Source organism: Pundamilia nyererei, unplaced genomic scaffold, assembly GCF_000239375.1.
Source record: "Pundamilia nyererei isolate P.nyererei 1_Seehausen unplaced genomic scaffold, PunNye1.0 scaffold00065, whole genome shotgun sequence".
Classification (NCBI taxonomy): Eukaryota; Metazoa; Chordata; class Actinopteri; order Cichliformes; family Cichlidae; genus Pundamilia; species Pundamilia nyererei.
In genome coordinates, this window is record NW_005187466.1 from 939367 (window position 1) to 957423 (window position 18057).

The 18057-nt window shown below is 40.0% G+C and overlaps 1 protein-coding gene across 2 annotated transcripts in view; it reads left to right on the top strand.

Moving 5' to 3' along the window:
• The window catches only part of armh3 (armadillo like helical domain containing 3), a 23776-nt gene extending 8898 nt beyond the window's left edge, over nt 1-14878 (top strand). Inside the window, exons 14-26 of one of the 2 annotated variants that reach the window (XM_005735742.1) lie at nt 872-973; nt 1161-1219; nt 1312-1377; nt 2693-2762; nt 2916-2976; nt 3068-3156; nt 5189-5271; nt 5570-5696; nt 5832-5907; nt 7787-7865; nt 12135-12251; nt 13504-13627; nt 13707-14878. In XM_005735742.1, coding sequence (XP_005735799.1) covers nt 872-973; nt 1161-1219; nt 1312-1377; nt 2693-2762; nt 2916-2976; nt 3068-3156; nt 5189-5271; nt 5570-5696; nt 5832-5907; nt 7787-7865; nt 12135-12251; nt 13504-13596 — 1022 coding nt within the window. In that variant the 3' untranslated portion in view covers nt 13597-13627; nt 13707-14878. Of the gene's footprint in view, nt 1-871; nt 974-1160; nt 1220-1311; nt 1378-2692; nt 2763-2915; nt 2977-3067; nt 3157-5188; nt 5272-5569; nt 5697-5831; nt 5908-7786; nt 7866-12134; nt 12252-13503 lie in introns of both variants that reach the window. The other variant, XM_005735741.1, reaches the window with a different exon arrangement.
• Nucleotides 14879-18057: the final 3179 nt, after the last annotated feature.

The following is an 18057-nucleotide window of genomic DNA, read 5'->3' on the forward strand; positions in this document are numbered from 1 at the left end:
TCTTTTGTGTGGAACATACATGTGCCTTGTAATCACATGTCAGGAATATGCATTTCCTTCTACAGTCGAGCCTCACACGATAGATGGTGTGAAATCTTTTTGTTTTTTTTGGTGGTATGCCTGCTGTGTGCTGAGGAAGAAGGAAACACAGGAGGGTTTTGTGGGGTGGAGGGACATGACCAGCTCATCATTTAACCATGAGTCAAGCTGTATGTTTCAGAGAGCAGAGATTTTTAAATGGATGAAAATGCTTGTCTAGACTGCACAGTTAAATACAGTAGCTACAGTAATGGCAAAAACACATTACTCTTTGTGCGTGAATGAACACTCCGTTTACCCAAACAAGTTAGCTGCTGTTTTATCCCAAAAGGCTGAGTCTGTTCATCTGGACGTAGCAATTTCAGTGGGAGAAACGTTTTGTCACTCATCCAAGTGATTTCTTCAGTCTCAGCTGACTGCAGGATTCCCCAACCATATAAACAGTACATTTGCACAATGACTGAAACCAACCCACTGAATGAACAGTTGGGCTGTGAGGTCAAACAGCTACGTCCAGATGAACAGAATCAACCTTTTGGGATTAACTTACCTGGATGATTGAGCATGCATCAAGACAGCTGTTGTTTCAGTGTCATGCTGTTGTTAATGGTGGCTTTAAGATGGGCTCAGGTTTCATGGAGAGTCATAATTTAAAGACTGGGACTAACTTCAAAATTTCTTTTTTGCAACTCTTTTGTTTTCTGGATTCAGAGTAAATCTGAAAACAAGGAAATTAGTTTGACTGTGTGTGTGTGTGTGTGTGTGTGTGTGTTTTTTTTTTACCCTAGTGATGATGTTTATCTGTACTGTCATTTCTACATTTGCATTATAGTGATGAGCAACCCAGAACTGCCTCTGGATCCCAACCTGCAGACCAGCAACCTTCTCATCACCTTCCTCAAGTATGCTTCCATTGTAATGCAGGATACAAAAGGTAACAAAAAGATTTAAATCCTCTTTCTCTTGGTCTCTGCTACTCTACCTTCTTATAATCATTCATTCTGGTAATTTTAATTTCATCTTTGTCCTAAAGTGCCCCCCCAAATTATTAAACTGTTATAGCTGTCATCATGTTGCGGGTTGTTTATGTTTAGTCCTTTTATCTGTTATTGTTTTCAAAGATGAGCACCGACTCAACAGCGCCAGACTGTGCCTGATTATTCTCACCTGCATAGCCGAGGTATGAGAACCTACCGTCCTGCAACAAATGCCACCGACCACATTCTCCATCAACCTGACCATCTTTGTTTTTAATCCTTCCCTGTACGATAGGACCAGTATGCTGATGCCTTTCTTCATGATGACAATATGAACTTCAGAGTCAGTCTCCATCGAATGGTGAGTTCATGGCCGTGTGAGTGACACTCAGTGAGGATAGAAGTAATTACAAGGTGCGATCCGAAAGTCCAGCCTGTTTCTGTTATGCGTGATTAGCGTACATCATGGTCATTTCCATGAACAGGTGTGAGAAGTAACTTTCCTGAGTCAGGATTTTGTGTGACAGTGCACGGTCAACACTGGGATCTGCGTTAGACAGGTGTGGACATTTGTCATTTGTATGGTCTCTGTGAATAGCCCAGTGTTAATGTAATAAACCTGCACTGTCAGTGGAAGATGTTTCACTCTAAGGGGACACATCAGGTCAGGATGGTGACCCAGGCCGTGATCATCACTCTTTTGATTGTTCCCGGGGGTTGAAAACTGAATTCATTCCCTAGGATCAGACTTTTTACTGCATGTTCTATTATAACATCTTGAAGCACAGATGAATCTAAATGTTACACAGTGGCACAGTGAATTGTACGCTTTAAAAATGTGCGCTGGTTCGTTTCCCCCTACTAAGATATTTTTAACTCCCTACTTGTCTTCCCTCGCCTGATATTACTCCATCTGATTGCTTCCTCTTGTGCATCAAAGATAGTTAGATTAGAAAGATAGGAGCATTTCAAGTGTGGACACTGGGTGTGGTATATGGTGTCTGCAGTTGGTTGGAGGTATCAACTGTTTTAGTTTTGTCAACTGAAACATATAATCAGCTCTTGAGTGAATCTCGTTCTGTAGCTAAACTCAGACTCCATCATTTTTGACTTCAGCTGGCGGCTGTAGACCTTGTTCTTCTCTGCAGCCTCTGTGAGCTCAGAATAGCGGTGCATGGAAAAATTGCCCACTGCTACAGATTCTGGTTAGTGTGGCCCTCTTGCTCACTGATCTCCAGACCAGAAGGAGGACTGCTGACAGTTCAAAACAGTAGAATTGGAGTACCTCCCACAAATCCTCTTTGTGAAAACAGCTAAATGAAATTGAAATATAACACAAAAGCAACCTGGCCAGTGAGATATCTGGAAAAACATGAGATAGGCAGTGACTGAACTCCGACACTAAGATGGAAGGAATAGAATTGCAAATAAAGTTACTCTCTTAAAAGTTGTACTTTGAAGGATTACATACTCGTGCAGATGCTGTCAGTTTCTGACTGTGACTGTTATTTAGTGTCTGCTGATTATCTGTTCTGTGTCACTTAACAATAAATAACATACAGCTGTAAAAACTGTTTCCAAAACTGCAAAGTAGGCTTGTCTTGTACAGTTATAATTATTAAAATTACAGAGTATCTGTGCATATTAACATATTTTTCTATTTCTATATTTTTCAGCCTATGAGGCACAGGAAAAAAGCAGTGGACAAGAACATCCCGTCACGGCCGCTGGTGTGTGCTGTTCTAGGTAAGAAGAGTGTTTTAACACTTGTTTACTATGGATTCAAATCAGCAATGATATCTGTTAGCTGTAAGGCCTAACTTCTGAGTTTTTGCATCAATTAAACCTCATTATTATGCAATCAAAGGTCATGCATTTTAACAGTTATCTTTTGTGCAGATCTGATGGTGGAGTTTATTGTTACTCACATGATGAAGGATTTCCCCATGGATTTATACCTGTGAGAACACATTAAATTACACATATATCATTATGACTCATCCATCATCAAATCGATTCAATCAGAGTTTCTTGTCTTATTTCCTGTGCAGGCGCTGTGTGCAGATCATCCACAAACTCCTTTGTTACCAAAAGAAATGTAGAATCAGATTACACTACACCTGGAGAGAGCTTTGGTCAGGTAATGATACCTCATCTTCTCGCTTATGTACTGTTTGTCAGAAAAAAAGCCCCATTCAGATAGGATTTATTTCTCAGGGTGAAATAAGGTGAATTTAATGAAATGCCTGCTGTTTTTTTTATATATCACAGGTTATCTCATAATTTAAATCCCAGTGTCCTTGTATTTTAGAGTCAATCTCAGCTTTTCCATTTTCATCCCAGTTTTTGTGAATTAGTGAGCTGATAATACCATTTAGCTCAAAGCACAGTCCCTCAGAGCTCTGAAGAACAATTTCCAATTTATGACCTTAGTAGTACGTTTTAGATAGTAGATAAGTACACCCTTACTGCTTTTAGAGTTAAGAAGGTAAGTAGCACCCAGGTGCTGCTAATCAAATGCACTTGATTGTTGATCATTTGCAAGCATGACCACCTCTATAACAGCAGAAGTTTGAGTTATTTGCTTGTATGACGCATTCAGGTGTGTTAACACAATACCGCAGTCTTTCCAAGAATGAACGTTCAAGTAGATTTAACCCAAGATCATCTGAGACTCTACACGCCTCAGGTAGCATGTTAATGTTCATGACAGTGCAGCTGGAAAAAACTGTGCAAATATGGATTATTCAGAGGGATTGCCAGGAGAAATGGTGACGTGGCGTCTGTTGGATCTGAACAAAGATTTTAAGACTTCTGGAACAATGATCTTTGAAGAGAACAGATTAAAGTGGGGATGTTTGGTCGTAATTCGCAACACCACAGCATGTCAGCACAAACCAACTGTCAGCATGGTGGTGGAGGGATGATGATATTGGCTTGTTTTGCAGGGACAGCACCTGGGCACCTTGCGGTTGTTGAGTAACCATAAACTCCTTTGTATAAAACAGTATTCATACTCTAGAGTCAAATGTAGGGACTTCTGCCCAACAGTTAAACATTTTGGTTCATGAAACGGGACAATGATCTCAAGCAAGGAGCAAATCTAAAACAGAATGGCTTAAAAAAGAAAAGAGTCAAGGCAGTGCAGTTGCAGTGACTCATTCAAAGTCCAGACTTCAACACAACTGAAATACTGTGTTGGGAGCTTAAGAGAACTGTGCATAAACAAATGCCCACAAACCTCACTGAACCAAACCAAGTTTGCAAAGAAGAGTGGGCCAAAATTGCTCCACAGTGATTTGAGAGATGGATAAAGTCAAACTGAAAATGAATTTGAAGTTAAATTTGAAGTTATTGCAGCTTAAGGTGGGTTTACAAGCTATTGAATTATTGGGTGTATTTACTTAGAGTCCTGTGAAAAGTTCTTTTTCACATGACTGTTGATGTATATACCAGAAAATAAGTAAATGCTCAACAGGTTACTTTTAACCTAGGTTTAAATGACCTGAGAGACAACATATGACTAATTTAAAATGTTTGATTTGCTAAATATATATCACCTCACGAGCTGAGCAAATAGTTCCTGCTTTTGCAAAACAAACACAATTTTCTTCTAAAGTGTTGTTTTGTAAATGTACTGCATCACTGAAACCAGATAATGAGTCTCTAAAGAAAGCACAATCCATCCTCGTGGCCTTGTTTTCAGCCTGGTCAACAAACAATAGGATAACATTTCAGCTTGTAATGGCCTCATCGCGCTGTGTCTCATTAGAATACAGATTCCTCTAATCAGACCAATAATCAGCTTAATTCCCTGAATAACCCCGACTCTCTTTTCCTGGTGGAGATAATAGCGTACCATGAAATGACACTGGAGAGAAAAATGAATTCGATTGTTTGTCTTCTTTTAGCATGTTGCTGTGCCAACTCGTGTTGGAGCTTTTTTTGTGCGTGCACATTTCGGTTCTTCTCGTGGGATTGTTTGCCTCAATAAAAGCTTGTGAAGAGGCTAGATTTGGTGTTGAAAGACCCCCCCTCCTGTGATTCCATTATCTACCTTAATAAAGCTGCACACTAAGGAAAGCAGTCTGCTGCCATATGCCTCTGCTGCTAGACGATTAGCAACACTCCTCTGTATTTCATTAATGCAAGCATGTCTCCCTCTGCATTAGCTCTCATCAACCTGCTGAAGTTCCTGCTGTCAAATGAGACCACACTGCTGGCCAAGCACAACATCTTTCATCTGGCCTTGCTGGTGAGAATCATACACTGTTAAAAAAAAAAACACATGGAGGCACAGGACCAGACCACAAACCACAGTGAGGATTGGTTTAATAGAGATGCTGTATGTGTAAGACAGATTCTAGTAGTGGCGCTTCAACCACGAATCTAAACAAATTTTATGTTTGTCCAAGGAGATTAAAAGCACCAAACGGATGTGGTGTAAATGTAATTTCCCTTTATAAATCCTCTTTTTGGTTTATTTTTCTCTTGTTGGGTACTTTCTATAAATGTAATGCTCAGCTAATCCTAGTGTGTGTCTCTTTATCCAGGTAGTAAACCTGTTCAACATGTTCATAACTTACGGCGATACATTCCTGCCCACCTCCAACAGCTACGACGAGCTGTACTACGAAATCGTACGAATGCATCAGGTCTTCGACAACCTCTACTGCATGGGTACGTAACCTCATGCTTGAGTTTTTAATTTATTTCTTTTAAAGCATTCCTGAACTATTTAATACGCACAGCCACCTTTATACAGCCTTAATCCTAAAAAGGATTTTTGTGTATTTCTGTCATTCTGCTTTCCAGTTTTGAGAGTTTCAACTAACACAGGCCAGTGGAAGGAGGCAGCCAGTAAAGTCACACATGCCCTTGTCAATGTTCGGTAATCACACAGCCACACACCCGCACTCACACTCTTTACTCTGATTTCTGTATCCTAAGAAGGAGAAATGAGTCATACTGGATTGAAGGGAGCTGAAAGTGAGCGAAGTCTTCAGAGCCGTAATTTGGGTTCTCTACCATCTGACTTTTTTTAGTCCCCTAGGCCCCTCTATTTTATACATTTTTAAGCTTTTATCTCCTTCACCCCAACCTCACACAGATATTGTACTTGGTCTCTTCCTCAAATCTTTTCTCTGTAATCTCCCTTTCCTCCTCCATCTTCTCTGGGGAGATGATCCTCTGAGGTCACCCTGGCTCGAAGGCCCCAGAGGGCAGCCGTATGAACAGGATAGTCCTAGAGGATTTAGCAAATGCAGTGGGCTCCTGATAGAACAGCATCCCTGTGTAAAAAGGCAGTCAGAAGAGCTGAAGTGAAGGCTGGGAGTATAACAGGAGTAAATGTTGAAAGAATGGATGAATAAATACACGAAGACAGAATTCTAAAGATTCACAGAAGATGGTCTTATAATGAACTTAAATGAAAGGACCAAACCCATTTTACTCAGTTTGTTTTTTCCACTATAGGCTGGCTTCCCATACATAAATGGCAGCAGAATTACCACTGCCGAGAATCCTCTGCATGTTTGTCACTATAATCTGTTTGATATATGACGCAGCCAAAGCCAGTACAAAATAAGCCATTCAATCTCTCAGCTGTGCTTAGTGCATCAACTCATACTTGAGCTTTAAAGCAGTTTATTTCTCGGAAATAAATGCTAATGATGGAGAAGATTGCCTCTGAATTTAGATTTGATTCCCTGGTGTATCCAAACAATATAAAGGAGACAGTGACATGTATCAGAAGTGACTTTTCTGTTAACAGACACGTTTTGTCAAAAAATACAAATTTCAGATATTTAAACCTTTAATATAATTTAATTATCAATTATTATTTGAACCTAAATAAGATGTTGTTCCACATATCATAGCCAAATGTATTTGGACATCCTTGCTTTCAGCAGATTTCAGACAACTGGTCAAGGATATCAGGTTTGATCCTTGTAGCCTATATGCCGATTATATCTATTGAACTGGGGCCAAGAGGCACAGCTGTTCTTCCTCTGCTATGTATTTCCATTCTGAGCTGCCCTTGATAAAATCTGGAGGATGCATCACACAAACATGCTTTTCTTGACATAACTCAGATAGACTGTGGCAGGAGCTACCTCTTAAATCATCCAAAACATTTTGTTTTCTCCCATCTTTGAACCTCTTTTGCATTGGTCGTTTTTAATCTGGGACAACATCGGACGGTGTGCAGTGTGGCCAGTGTCATAGTACATTTAGACTGGCACTGTTTCTTTGTTTTGGGTCACGACTCTCAGTTTAAACTTTTTGTACTATTAGTTTAGAAAGATTCTTCCACATTAAACCATCTAATTTATTTTTCCCCATGTCCCAGACAGTGGAACAAGTGTGGAATATTTGTTTGATTGTAGCTCATAATTGCTGCCTGCTGTGCTAGTCCTGCCTCTTTAGTCCTTCAGCTCTGGATCTCCACCTGGCACTCAAGCTCACAGCTGCTGCAGCAGGTGGAGAACTGGTTTATGTGGCGCTACACAGAACTCGCCAAGACTTCAGACAAGGGCTAAGATCAGCAGCTGCAGTGCATGATGAAGAAGTTGGAGTTAATCTGCAGGATAAGAAACTTGCTATAGAGCAGCTCAGTTATGTACTGTAACAAAGTATTAGGTGGATAAAACAGTTAGAGACAGAAGTTGAATTATTAAGTCATTCAACAAACATACACATACATGCGCATGGATATCCCCTTTATCTCCCATTTCTTATTTAAAAAGTTTTTTGCGTTTTTCTTCCAGGGCCATAATCAACCACTTCAACCCCAAGATTGAGTCATACGCTGCAGTGAACCACATCTCTCAGCTGTCAGAAGATCAGGTAAACACTTTGCCTGACTAAAAGTTGCATGTGAATAAAAATGAACTTCCATATCGTCTCGGGGCCATTTGGGCTGAACTCCAGTGACATGTCACTCTTGTTCTTTCAGAAGAAAATCTTCTGAATTTCTCAGTAAACAATGAACAAGGCTGAAGTGTTTGAGGAAAAGCTCACTGAGTTTTGTTTTGGGGGGAAAAAGCCTATTCATCAAGACGTAGTTACAGCAGTGTGGCAGAAATGAATGACTCAAACATTGGTTATGGTGATGAGACGCACAGAAAAGCAGTTGTTATCACACACATCGCTGAGCTTCAGACTCACCATGGCAGATTCAGGGAAACATTACACTGAAAGGCAGGCTTGAGTTATTCTCATTTGAGATTTTATTGTACATCAAATACAGCAAATGTTGCCATTTCTCTGGTGTCTGCAGCTGCTCTTGTAGAAATAATGACAATTTTTCCACATAGTTTGCAAACACAAACAGAGTGTGGATCGAGTCATTAAGCAGAAGCGCTGGGCGACTTTTGAAACAGTAATTTTTGGAAATACGTGAGCCGGGACTGGAAGGAGGCTGAACTGATATGAGCTCTATAAGCTCCATTTAAGACTCGTGTGAAGTCTTTCGCGTTGGAAAACAGCAGGAAAAAAACTTTGTTGATAAGAAGTGATGGATTTGGTCATTATTCTCTCCAATTACCTCTCTGCTTTTATCTACTAGATTTATTCACAACAAAGAGGAAAGCCAGAAGGTAACTCAGGTGTCAATGAGCTGCGGCTGGTTTTATGTTATTTTTCACCTTTGGTATTAACAGCCTTTTCGTTAGATGCAAGGGTTGAACAGCAAAGATTGGGTTGAAGCTGCGGTTGCCTAGGGCTGTTCGATATAACGAGATAATGATATAAAAACTATCGTTTCATTTTACGCTATCGTTTGCTTCATGGTGTCGCAAAATAAACTGTTTACGGTAATATTTTTTCATCGTTTTGATGGTCACTGAAGTGGCTATATTAATTTCTTAAAGTTCTCTATTTCTCTTATATTTAATATAACCACACTACAGACGGACAAGCACCTGTTTTTATGCGTTGTCGTTAGCAACAACAACGGTAACACCATCGCGTGTCCGCTTGTTTATGTTCCACATAAACCTTTCACAATAAAGCTCAAGATCCTGTTGAGACTTTTCAAAATAAACTGAATCACGTGAAAGAGCAGATTATTTACGGATTAGAAGTAAAAAGGAGCCATCAGGTGCTAAAAAAATAAACCTTAGACTCAAACGTTAGAACAGGCTTTTCCCCGCAGCACGCCGTGTAATAAATACTCACAAAGAAAACGGCGGCCGTTACAACTTATGTCTAAAAATGTATCGTTTCATGCATCAGTTAAAACACTCGACTCCAGCTACATGACGCGCAGCTGGAAACACTTCCCGCAAGTCGAGCTGCCCGAGATTCACAGAATTTACAGAAAATGTTACATTTTTGTGATTTATATCGTTATCGGACGATAGATTCTTATATCGGGATATGAGATTTTGGTCATATCGCACAGCCCTACGGTTGCCTTTCTTAAAGTCCATAAAATAGGCATTGGGAATCGCATCTGTAACCGGAAGGTCGCCGGTTCGATCCCTGGGCTCTCTGTCCTGGTCGTTGTGTCCTTGGGCAAGACACTTTACCCTACTTGCCTACTGGTGTTGGCCAGAGGGGCCGATGGCGCGATATGGCAGCCTCGCTTCTGTCAGTCTGCCCCAGGGCAGCTGTGGCTACAACTGTAGCTTGCCTCCACCAGTGTGTGAATGTGAGAGTGAATGAATAGTGGTATTGTAAAGCGCTTTGGGTGCCTTGAAAAGCGCTATATAAATCCAATCCATTATTATTATTATTATTTCAGATCAGTGATTCTCAGCTGACCGTGGGTGTGGATGTGATCGTGTTTGGTTGTCTGTCTGTATTTGTTAGCTCTGTAGTGGACTGTCGACCTGAAAAGTCAGTTGATTGTTTTTAAGAGCTGACAGTTTCCAGCTGTCCACTATGGTTAAATTGATAGAGGAAAGCTGGAAATGTTTAAAAATGATTTTCTTTAGAGTAACGCTGGAAAAAACCTCTTTTACTTGTCTTCTCCTAATTTTAGGCTTTAACTGCTTTTGTACACATGTGGCTGGCTTGGCTTAAGCACAACACATCACGTCTCAGCTGTCCAAAACACGTTTCTGCGTTGTAAGTGAATGAACTGCAGAGCAGTGTGAACACATGAACACGCGCTGACAGTGAGAGGCTGAAGATGCCAAGACCTGTCCAAACCTTCTGACTCAGCTTTGTCATAACGACATTGTGCAGACCTCTGCAGGATACTGTTTAAAACATTATAAAAGGCCATTAATATAATTTTATGTGTTTTTATGTTTTAAGATTAATGCCCATTGTGCTTTCTCTGCACAAAGTAATTACAAGTTGTAACTCAAATCTGGAGGAAAGAACATGGTCACTATTGGGATTAATATTTCGGTTAGTGTGTTTATGCCGGCTGAATAATTACTCTGGTTGTAAATTACAAGATCAGCCACAGCCAGGGCAGCATTTCAGTAGCTGTATGCAGCCGGTGACTCACATATATGCAGCAGAACAGAGATAAAGAAAGCAGGAACACATGACATCTATAGAGTCAGCTCTTTTCTTTTCTCTTGTCTGCTTCTGTCCCTTGCTCTTTGTTTTTCAGTGAACTGAAAGAAACTTTTTGAATTTTGATCCCTCAGTCTTTTGGCATACTGTCCTAAACACACATACACACACACCAACACACACAAACCCCCTGCTCTCCAGCCCTCTGGAGCGACTTCACTCTCTACAGTGACACCAGAAGACGGATGGCCTCCAGAGACACGCAGCATTGAAACAAGCTGCTGTACGCTCTGTTCCTCACACAAAGTACGAAACTGGACTACAATACTAGAGTTAAAACACATTAAAAACCTGCTTTTTAGTCCATGCATCAAGATAAAGACAGTGACAACTGCGTGCACACAATCGTATCTGCTTAGACACTGAAACAGTTGCACAAGCAACAACCCCTTCTAACAACCTCATACACTTTCCTTTAATTCCCCCTTTTTCCTTTACTTTATATCAACATTTTTGCTTCTGAACAGTTTGTTATATCGTTCGGTCTTTTTCTTCTTTACTTTTTCTTTTTGCATTAGTTTGGTTGACTATTCAAACCTACCACCGCTTTTTCATACAGAGAGGAGGGAGATGGAGAGGGAGGGAGCGAGAGAGAGATATGGGTATGAATTTTTCATCAGTGTACCACCAGAGGTTGAAGTAAAAACAACAGCACTTTTTATTCACAAGCAGAGTCGTAGATTTATTAGAGAACGCTCTTCAGGTCTCAGCCTTTAATAAGTCTAAAAATGTTGATTCAGCTGGATAGTAAATAAGCTGCCATGGCTAAAAGAGAATTATGTTATGCACAAATGAAATAAGACCTAAATGTAAGTTAACATATGGGTGTTTAATGTATGAGTGTTCATGTTTGTGGAGCCTTTCTGAGAAGCATGACAAAGTGCAGCTCATGTTCTTTGCTGTGAATTTTTCATGCCATGTGGAGTCTTTCTGGAGCATTAATAAAAAAAATGAAAAAGGTCTGCTTAGTGGCTATTTCACAGCTGAAAGGTGTGGAGAATCTCTGTATAATTACCTCTGATTTTAGCCAGCCTTCTTATCTCAGCTGGACATTAGCTGAGGCAACTCTTTCCTCTGCATACGTAACCACAGTTTATACACACTACTGACGATTCTGCATTATTCGTAGCCTGAAACTTTCATTGTGAAAATGCTTTTAATCCGTGAGTCTTAACCGTCCACTCAACAACAAAGTAATTAAGCAGCTGCAGTTGAATAAGCCTGTTAGAGTCCCAACTGAAGGCGCGGACAGCACTGAGAAAGTGGGACAGAAGAAATAAAACTTAAATTAAGTGAAATCCGTCAATAAAACCTCATTTTTCTAAATGACACGTGAAACGGTTCATTACAGTGAGGCACATTATCGCTGGAAAAAGTCGGAGAGGAACCAAATGTTACGTTGCAACTCTGAAACACTACTTGATCCCTCATAAATATAAGTGTGGGAATAAAGTATTTAACACTAATTAATTTTTGACTGCTCTGTAACCATTCCCAGTGTTCGCTGTACAATGCAAAAACCAGTTGAGAGAATCACATGAGACTTAATTTCATTTTGTGTTTGTCTGATCTTTTTGTAAGGTGTTGGAGGTGGTACGGTCCAACTATGACACACTGACCCTCAAACTGCAGGATGGCCTGGACCAGTTTGAGAGATACTCTGAGCAGCCCAAAGAGGCTGCTTTCTTCAAGGAGCTGGTAAGAGAGAGGGAGGGTGGTTTGTTTTGAGTGTTCAGGGTTTTATACACTCCATTTGAACTCTTTCTCAAGTGCATCCAGTCTAATGTTTGACTCAAGCAGCGTTTCACTCAGAATGATCAAAAATCTGTCTCTCAGGAGTGTTAGAAACATTTTCTCAGATTTTACTGTGTTTTTTTTAAGGAAGACCATTACTTGCCAGCTTGTTTCATTATAAAATTAATGGAGAAAGTACAAGACACGAGGCAGAAGTAGCAGAAAAGGTGCACATTGACACAACAGCTAGAAGGTAGAGGGTGATTGCTCAGCACGCTATTAGTGAGGTTTTCATTTCTGTTTTTTAGACAAGAGGCAATTATAAAGTTTCAGGACTCCCATCAAAAAAATTAAGCATCTTGCCTGATGTAAACAGGGCCAATCTCCTCTTCAAGGTATCTTCTTGCGTACCTTTTGACCACTTCCAGTACAGTTATTATATTGCTCTGTGAATGCCTCATTCTGTGCTCTTGCGAGCCTCTGCGACACACACACTGGATCTAATTTCATTTTGGGGAAATAACAAAAGGAGGCAAAGCGGTCTGCGTGCGCTGAATGTCGTCCCTCAGATTCCTCAGGATGTTGCAGTATAATTTAACATTGTTAGTGCTACCTTGCTGATCAGATTCACGGTGCACAGCTTGTGCATGCTAAAGGGAAAACAAACATACTACAGCTCCTGCTTCACCTCGCCCAGTGCACCGCTTCTGGGATTGGAAACTGTGAAGCCTTCAGAGGACTGCAGTTCTGATAATCCTCCATGTTAGACTTGGGTGGAAAGAAAAGTTTATGCCTGTTTTGTGCAGCAGTTGAGGTCTGTGTGAAAATATCTGGCAAATGCAGGTGGTCAGAACACACCTTCCATGGAGTCATATCAAAATCCTCCCAATTATTGAAGATAGTTAGTGGGGTTAGGTTAATTGGTGAATCTAAATTGCACAGTACATAAGTGTGTTAGACTGGTGTAGCCTGCCTCTCACCCTATCGTAGCTGGGATAGGCTCCAACCTCACGCAGCCCTGAATTGGATAAGTGGAAGAAAATGAATGGATGATGTATTTATTGTCAGTGCCATAAATTAATTTGTCGCTGTCGTTAATGTGTTGAAACCTCAGCAGGAAATCACAGAGGCATAGCTGATGAAGAGAGGTTGTTGTGAGTGGAGTGAGATGTTTTACACAAACATAAAGCCTTGTAATAAATGTGCGTGTCTCCAGGTGCGCTCCATCAGCCTGAATGTGAGGAAGAACGTCTCCCTGAACACGCTGAGTCAGGACGTCCTGCTCAAAGAGTTCTCCACCATCTCCTGAGAAACACCCACACTCCCTTCAACACGGATGTGTAAATATAGTTTAACACATGCAACAGAAACGATAACAATCCTGGATGGTTCTTTCCATAAATCATTTCTCATCTTCAGTGTCCTGTGAACTGGATCGGGGGATCCTGCAGAGACACTTAAAGGCTGGATGCACCTTAAGGACAGGCCTGAAAACTCTCCAGACTTTGCTCCTTGTGCTTGTTCATGTTCGTGCTGATTTGAAGAAGTGCCCATATTGCACTGGTCCCTCATGTGCAATCAGCAGTATTGGCTGGACTGTTAACTGACACTTAAAAGTTTTGATTATGGTAGTAAAACAAAGTATTTCAGTCCTCTGGTGTCTAATCACATTTTCTGAATCGTCTGTTTAGCAGTTTGTCCTTCACGACATTAGTGATGGTGATGCTGAGCCGTTTTGACTTTGGTGAATCTTACTGTACTCTTGAATTAGAGCATTAGCCTTTTCTTTTCCGATCAGTGCTCGTTGCACGAGTATTAAATTCATTCTCTACATGTTCAAGATTCAATTTGAGTATTTTTATGTACTTACTTGCTGAGGGGATAGAGCAAGCTGAGGATGCTTTGAAGTGACGGAAAGCTTTTTATTTTTGTTTTTGATGAGAGCCAATACTAACACTCACTACTGTTACTCACGTCTCCATTATTTTAACAAATGACCTGAATGTGTTTGACGTGAGCTGCTATCATTTAGAAGAAAAACTGTTTATTAATGAAACAAAATGAGCTGTAATGTCATCATGGCTGTTGTGTCTCTGGCACACACAAGGTCTTTAGTGAGAATAGACTCATGCGTATGCGCTCTTGAACTCACTTTTCTTCTTTCAGAACAGTTGAACTTATATTTTTGAAAGTTGATCTGAATTATGCAATTTCTTTACCTGAAGGGTCTTCTTTCTTTCCTTCACCTCTAACCTCTGTTGGTATATTTATGTTTCTTTTATAAATAAAGATTGGTTTCCTACTATATCAGTGATTCATCTTGACTGTTTTCACACATCGTTGAGGATCTGTGACGTTGGTCGCATTGCCGAAGTGCCACAATCTACGAATATGATCTGTTTTTATAAATGTTTTTGTCTTGGCTCGTGTCTTTACTCAATGTTCACTGTCGAGCACGTATGAACTGTGAGTTCTTAATTAAAGGGACATGTTCTCACTTCATGTCACTGCTGACTTACAGTGAATTAAGTTATTTTGACTTTTATCTGATTAAAGCTCTTCTAAGACCTGACTATACAGACACTGTGCTTAATAAACATCTCTGTTAGCTTTGTGCATCTATCAGAAAGGAAATGTGACCATTTTTGAGTGTTTTTAGTTAGTTTAATAACTGATGAAAGAAACATTGAATTGTAGGGGACAGAATTCATGTCACCTGCAAGAAATATGAAATGTGAATGATTAAAAAAAAAAGAAACCAGGAAAAATTAATGGTTCTTTCAGAGTATTTGATATATTTACTGCACTCTGCTGGGACAAACTAGCAGTGTATGAATTTATGTAGAAGGTATGACATCATCTTTATACACACATTTTTCAAAATAAAAAATAATAATAAAAATCCCCGTAAATCCAGCTTAGAGGATTGTGAGATACTTTATGAAATGAGAACAGCAGCTGCAATAAATATATCAGACTGAATGCAACGATCCTGATGTATGATTGTAGTTGCAACATGATAATCAGTCAGAGAGATGCAATGTGATTCTGGGTCTCACATGTACCAGGCCTGTTATTCTAAACTGTGGGAACAAGTCTGTGAAAATGAGACACACACCTGATTATATAATGAGAATGTAAAATGTGTTTTGTTGCAACAGCAGAGATGTGGAAGTAGTTCATTAAAAACAAAAAATCAATAGTCTGCTGCTGAATAAACGTATTATCAGGTCATAGTTGGTGAGAAAGTGGAAACTTTCCTGCTCCAGTCTCGCTGTTCCGCCTTTTACCCTTCTCGCCCCTTCATGTTGTGAAACTAATTAGCCAGTATCTCTGATAAACTTTGTCCTCCAGCTACTTCCTAATGATGTCTGCACCCTGAGGCTCGCACAAACAACACCAGCTAAGTCTTTTGTTTCTCAAAGTAACCTAAATCTTTGGATGGAGAAAAAAAATGCAAGCAGAGGTCAGAGAGGAGGATGGTAGAAATTGTGATAAAGGGAATAAACTGATGCTGAGAAGGTGCAGGAAATAATCTGGATGCACAGTGAGGGCAGAAGTCTGACTTTATTGAAGGGATATTTGGCAGCTGGCTTGCAGAAGTCCAGATGAATCAATAAAGGTAGTGCTTGACTTGCTTTCTTAAAATGTCTCTCCCCTGCTGCTGGAAGTTAGTTTCACACCAGGCAAGAAACAGACATGATCCTTCTGTCAGGAGATTCCTGATTGTTTTCCTTTTTCCTTCATCATCATCCAACTCATAGCATAAGAAGTCTGTGAATACATCTTGAGGGCTTGTATTACTTATTATTGTGTTTGACTGCTTCTGGTAGCTCAGATGACGCCATTGTGGGAAAAGGGTTCCTGTCAACTGTGTTAATTAATCACAAATTTATTTAGGCACACGGACTGTGAGCCTTTTTTCTGCAGGACTCCTTTAAAACAAAAGATGTAATCAATCTGATACCAAGCTAACTCCGAGTTAATACGCAGCCTCTGGCTCTGCTGTTTGGTTTGACTTGTATGGCATTAAAGCTGCTTGCTGGTTGTCTTTGCTCCTAAATCAGATGTGACTTGTTTACTGAATTCACACACAGTGCACACAAAAGTTTGCTTCAGTGTACACAGCATACATAACACATAGGCAAATTATAGCTACTCTGGACCATCTTAATGCAGCCCACAAAGTCCCTAGTGGAATTACTTACAGTGACTCTGCACTTGTGTTCGATCTTAATTACAATGCAATGTGTTTCATCAGTGACTTGTGCAGCGGTGCACATCAGAGAACTAGTAAGCTGTAGTGATATTGTCCTCATAACCTGCAATCAGCTTTTAGGTAAACTCTGTGGCATTAGCATGCTGTATCTGAGTAATGATGGCACTGTGGAAACAGGAAATGTTGCTCGCCCCTGTTATTCATGTTGAGCATTTTCAGGTTTGTTTGTGTTTAGGGCCGGTTAGAATAGAAAGGAAAGTGACTGTTGCCTCAAAACGCATAAATATTGCATCACATTTGGGCCTAAAATTGAAAACTATTGAGTTGATTTGTATGAGTGGAAGTTAAAATAGAAAGAAGCACTTACCATTAATAATTAACACAAAGCAGTTAAAGAGTCACAGCTACCTTTAAGGAGACGATGGTGACCCCAGCACCCCACTGTTGTTGTGCAACTAGCAGAGATTTGGCAGGTGATTTTATTTTGTATGATCACCTGATCGATGATTGCTGTGATATTTAAAAATATCAGTGAAGGTATGATGAAAGTGTAAATAATCACCATTTATGCACACTTTGTTACAGTTATAGTTGCAATCTCTCACAAACTTGTTATAGATCAATTTGACTGATGTCATTAATGCTGTAATTTAAAAAATGAATCCAGTTGATAGCACTGTCGCCTCACAGCAAGAAAGAAAGGTACGCTCTTGGACTGAGACCTCCTGGCTGGAGATCATCTGACTACAGTCATTGTTACTGAACTCAAATGTTTGCCATGTTATTTTATCCTGCAAGATGCATCAAGCAGGAGGTGGGTACACTGGTTTTTAAACAATGCTCAGTTGGTACTTAAGGGGTCCAGAGTCACCCAAGAGAATTTTCTCCACACCATTATACCAGCAGCAGCCTGATCCACTTTTACAAGGCAGGATGGATCCATGGATTCACTCTGACCCTACCTTCCAAATGTTATAGCACAAGTCGAGACTCGAAGCTCGGGGCAGTCCATTCTCCCAGAGAACAACCACACGCTAGATTTTTTCCTCTTTTGCAGCCCTTTCGCTATAAACCTAGAGATGATTGTGTGGGAAAATCACAGGAGATCTGCAGTTTCTGAAATACTCAAACCAATTTGAAGTGGTGTGTCTAATGTAGTGGCCTGTGAGTGTATATTATATGGTCAGTTTCATCTTCACATTCAGTAAAAATCACATCAAACACAATCTTATCCTTTACCTTGAAATTCAGAAAAAATACGCTATATATTAATGTAATAAAAGTTAGAAAACTCAAAATATTAACTTTCTATTTTGTTTTTTGTTTGTTTAATGAGTAAAGGAACCATTACAGTGGCATTTGCTTTGTCTACAGTCCAATGGTAAGTTAACTGTGAGGTTTATACCTAACATTATCACAATTTCCAGTTTGGGACAAGTTGTTGCATGACACAAGGAAGGCTGTGACACGTTCTAGTATAAAGAAGCACAAAAGCACTGCTACCAAACCAAACACATTTCTTTTTTTGTAATATTTTGAAGAAAGACAGAT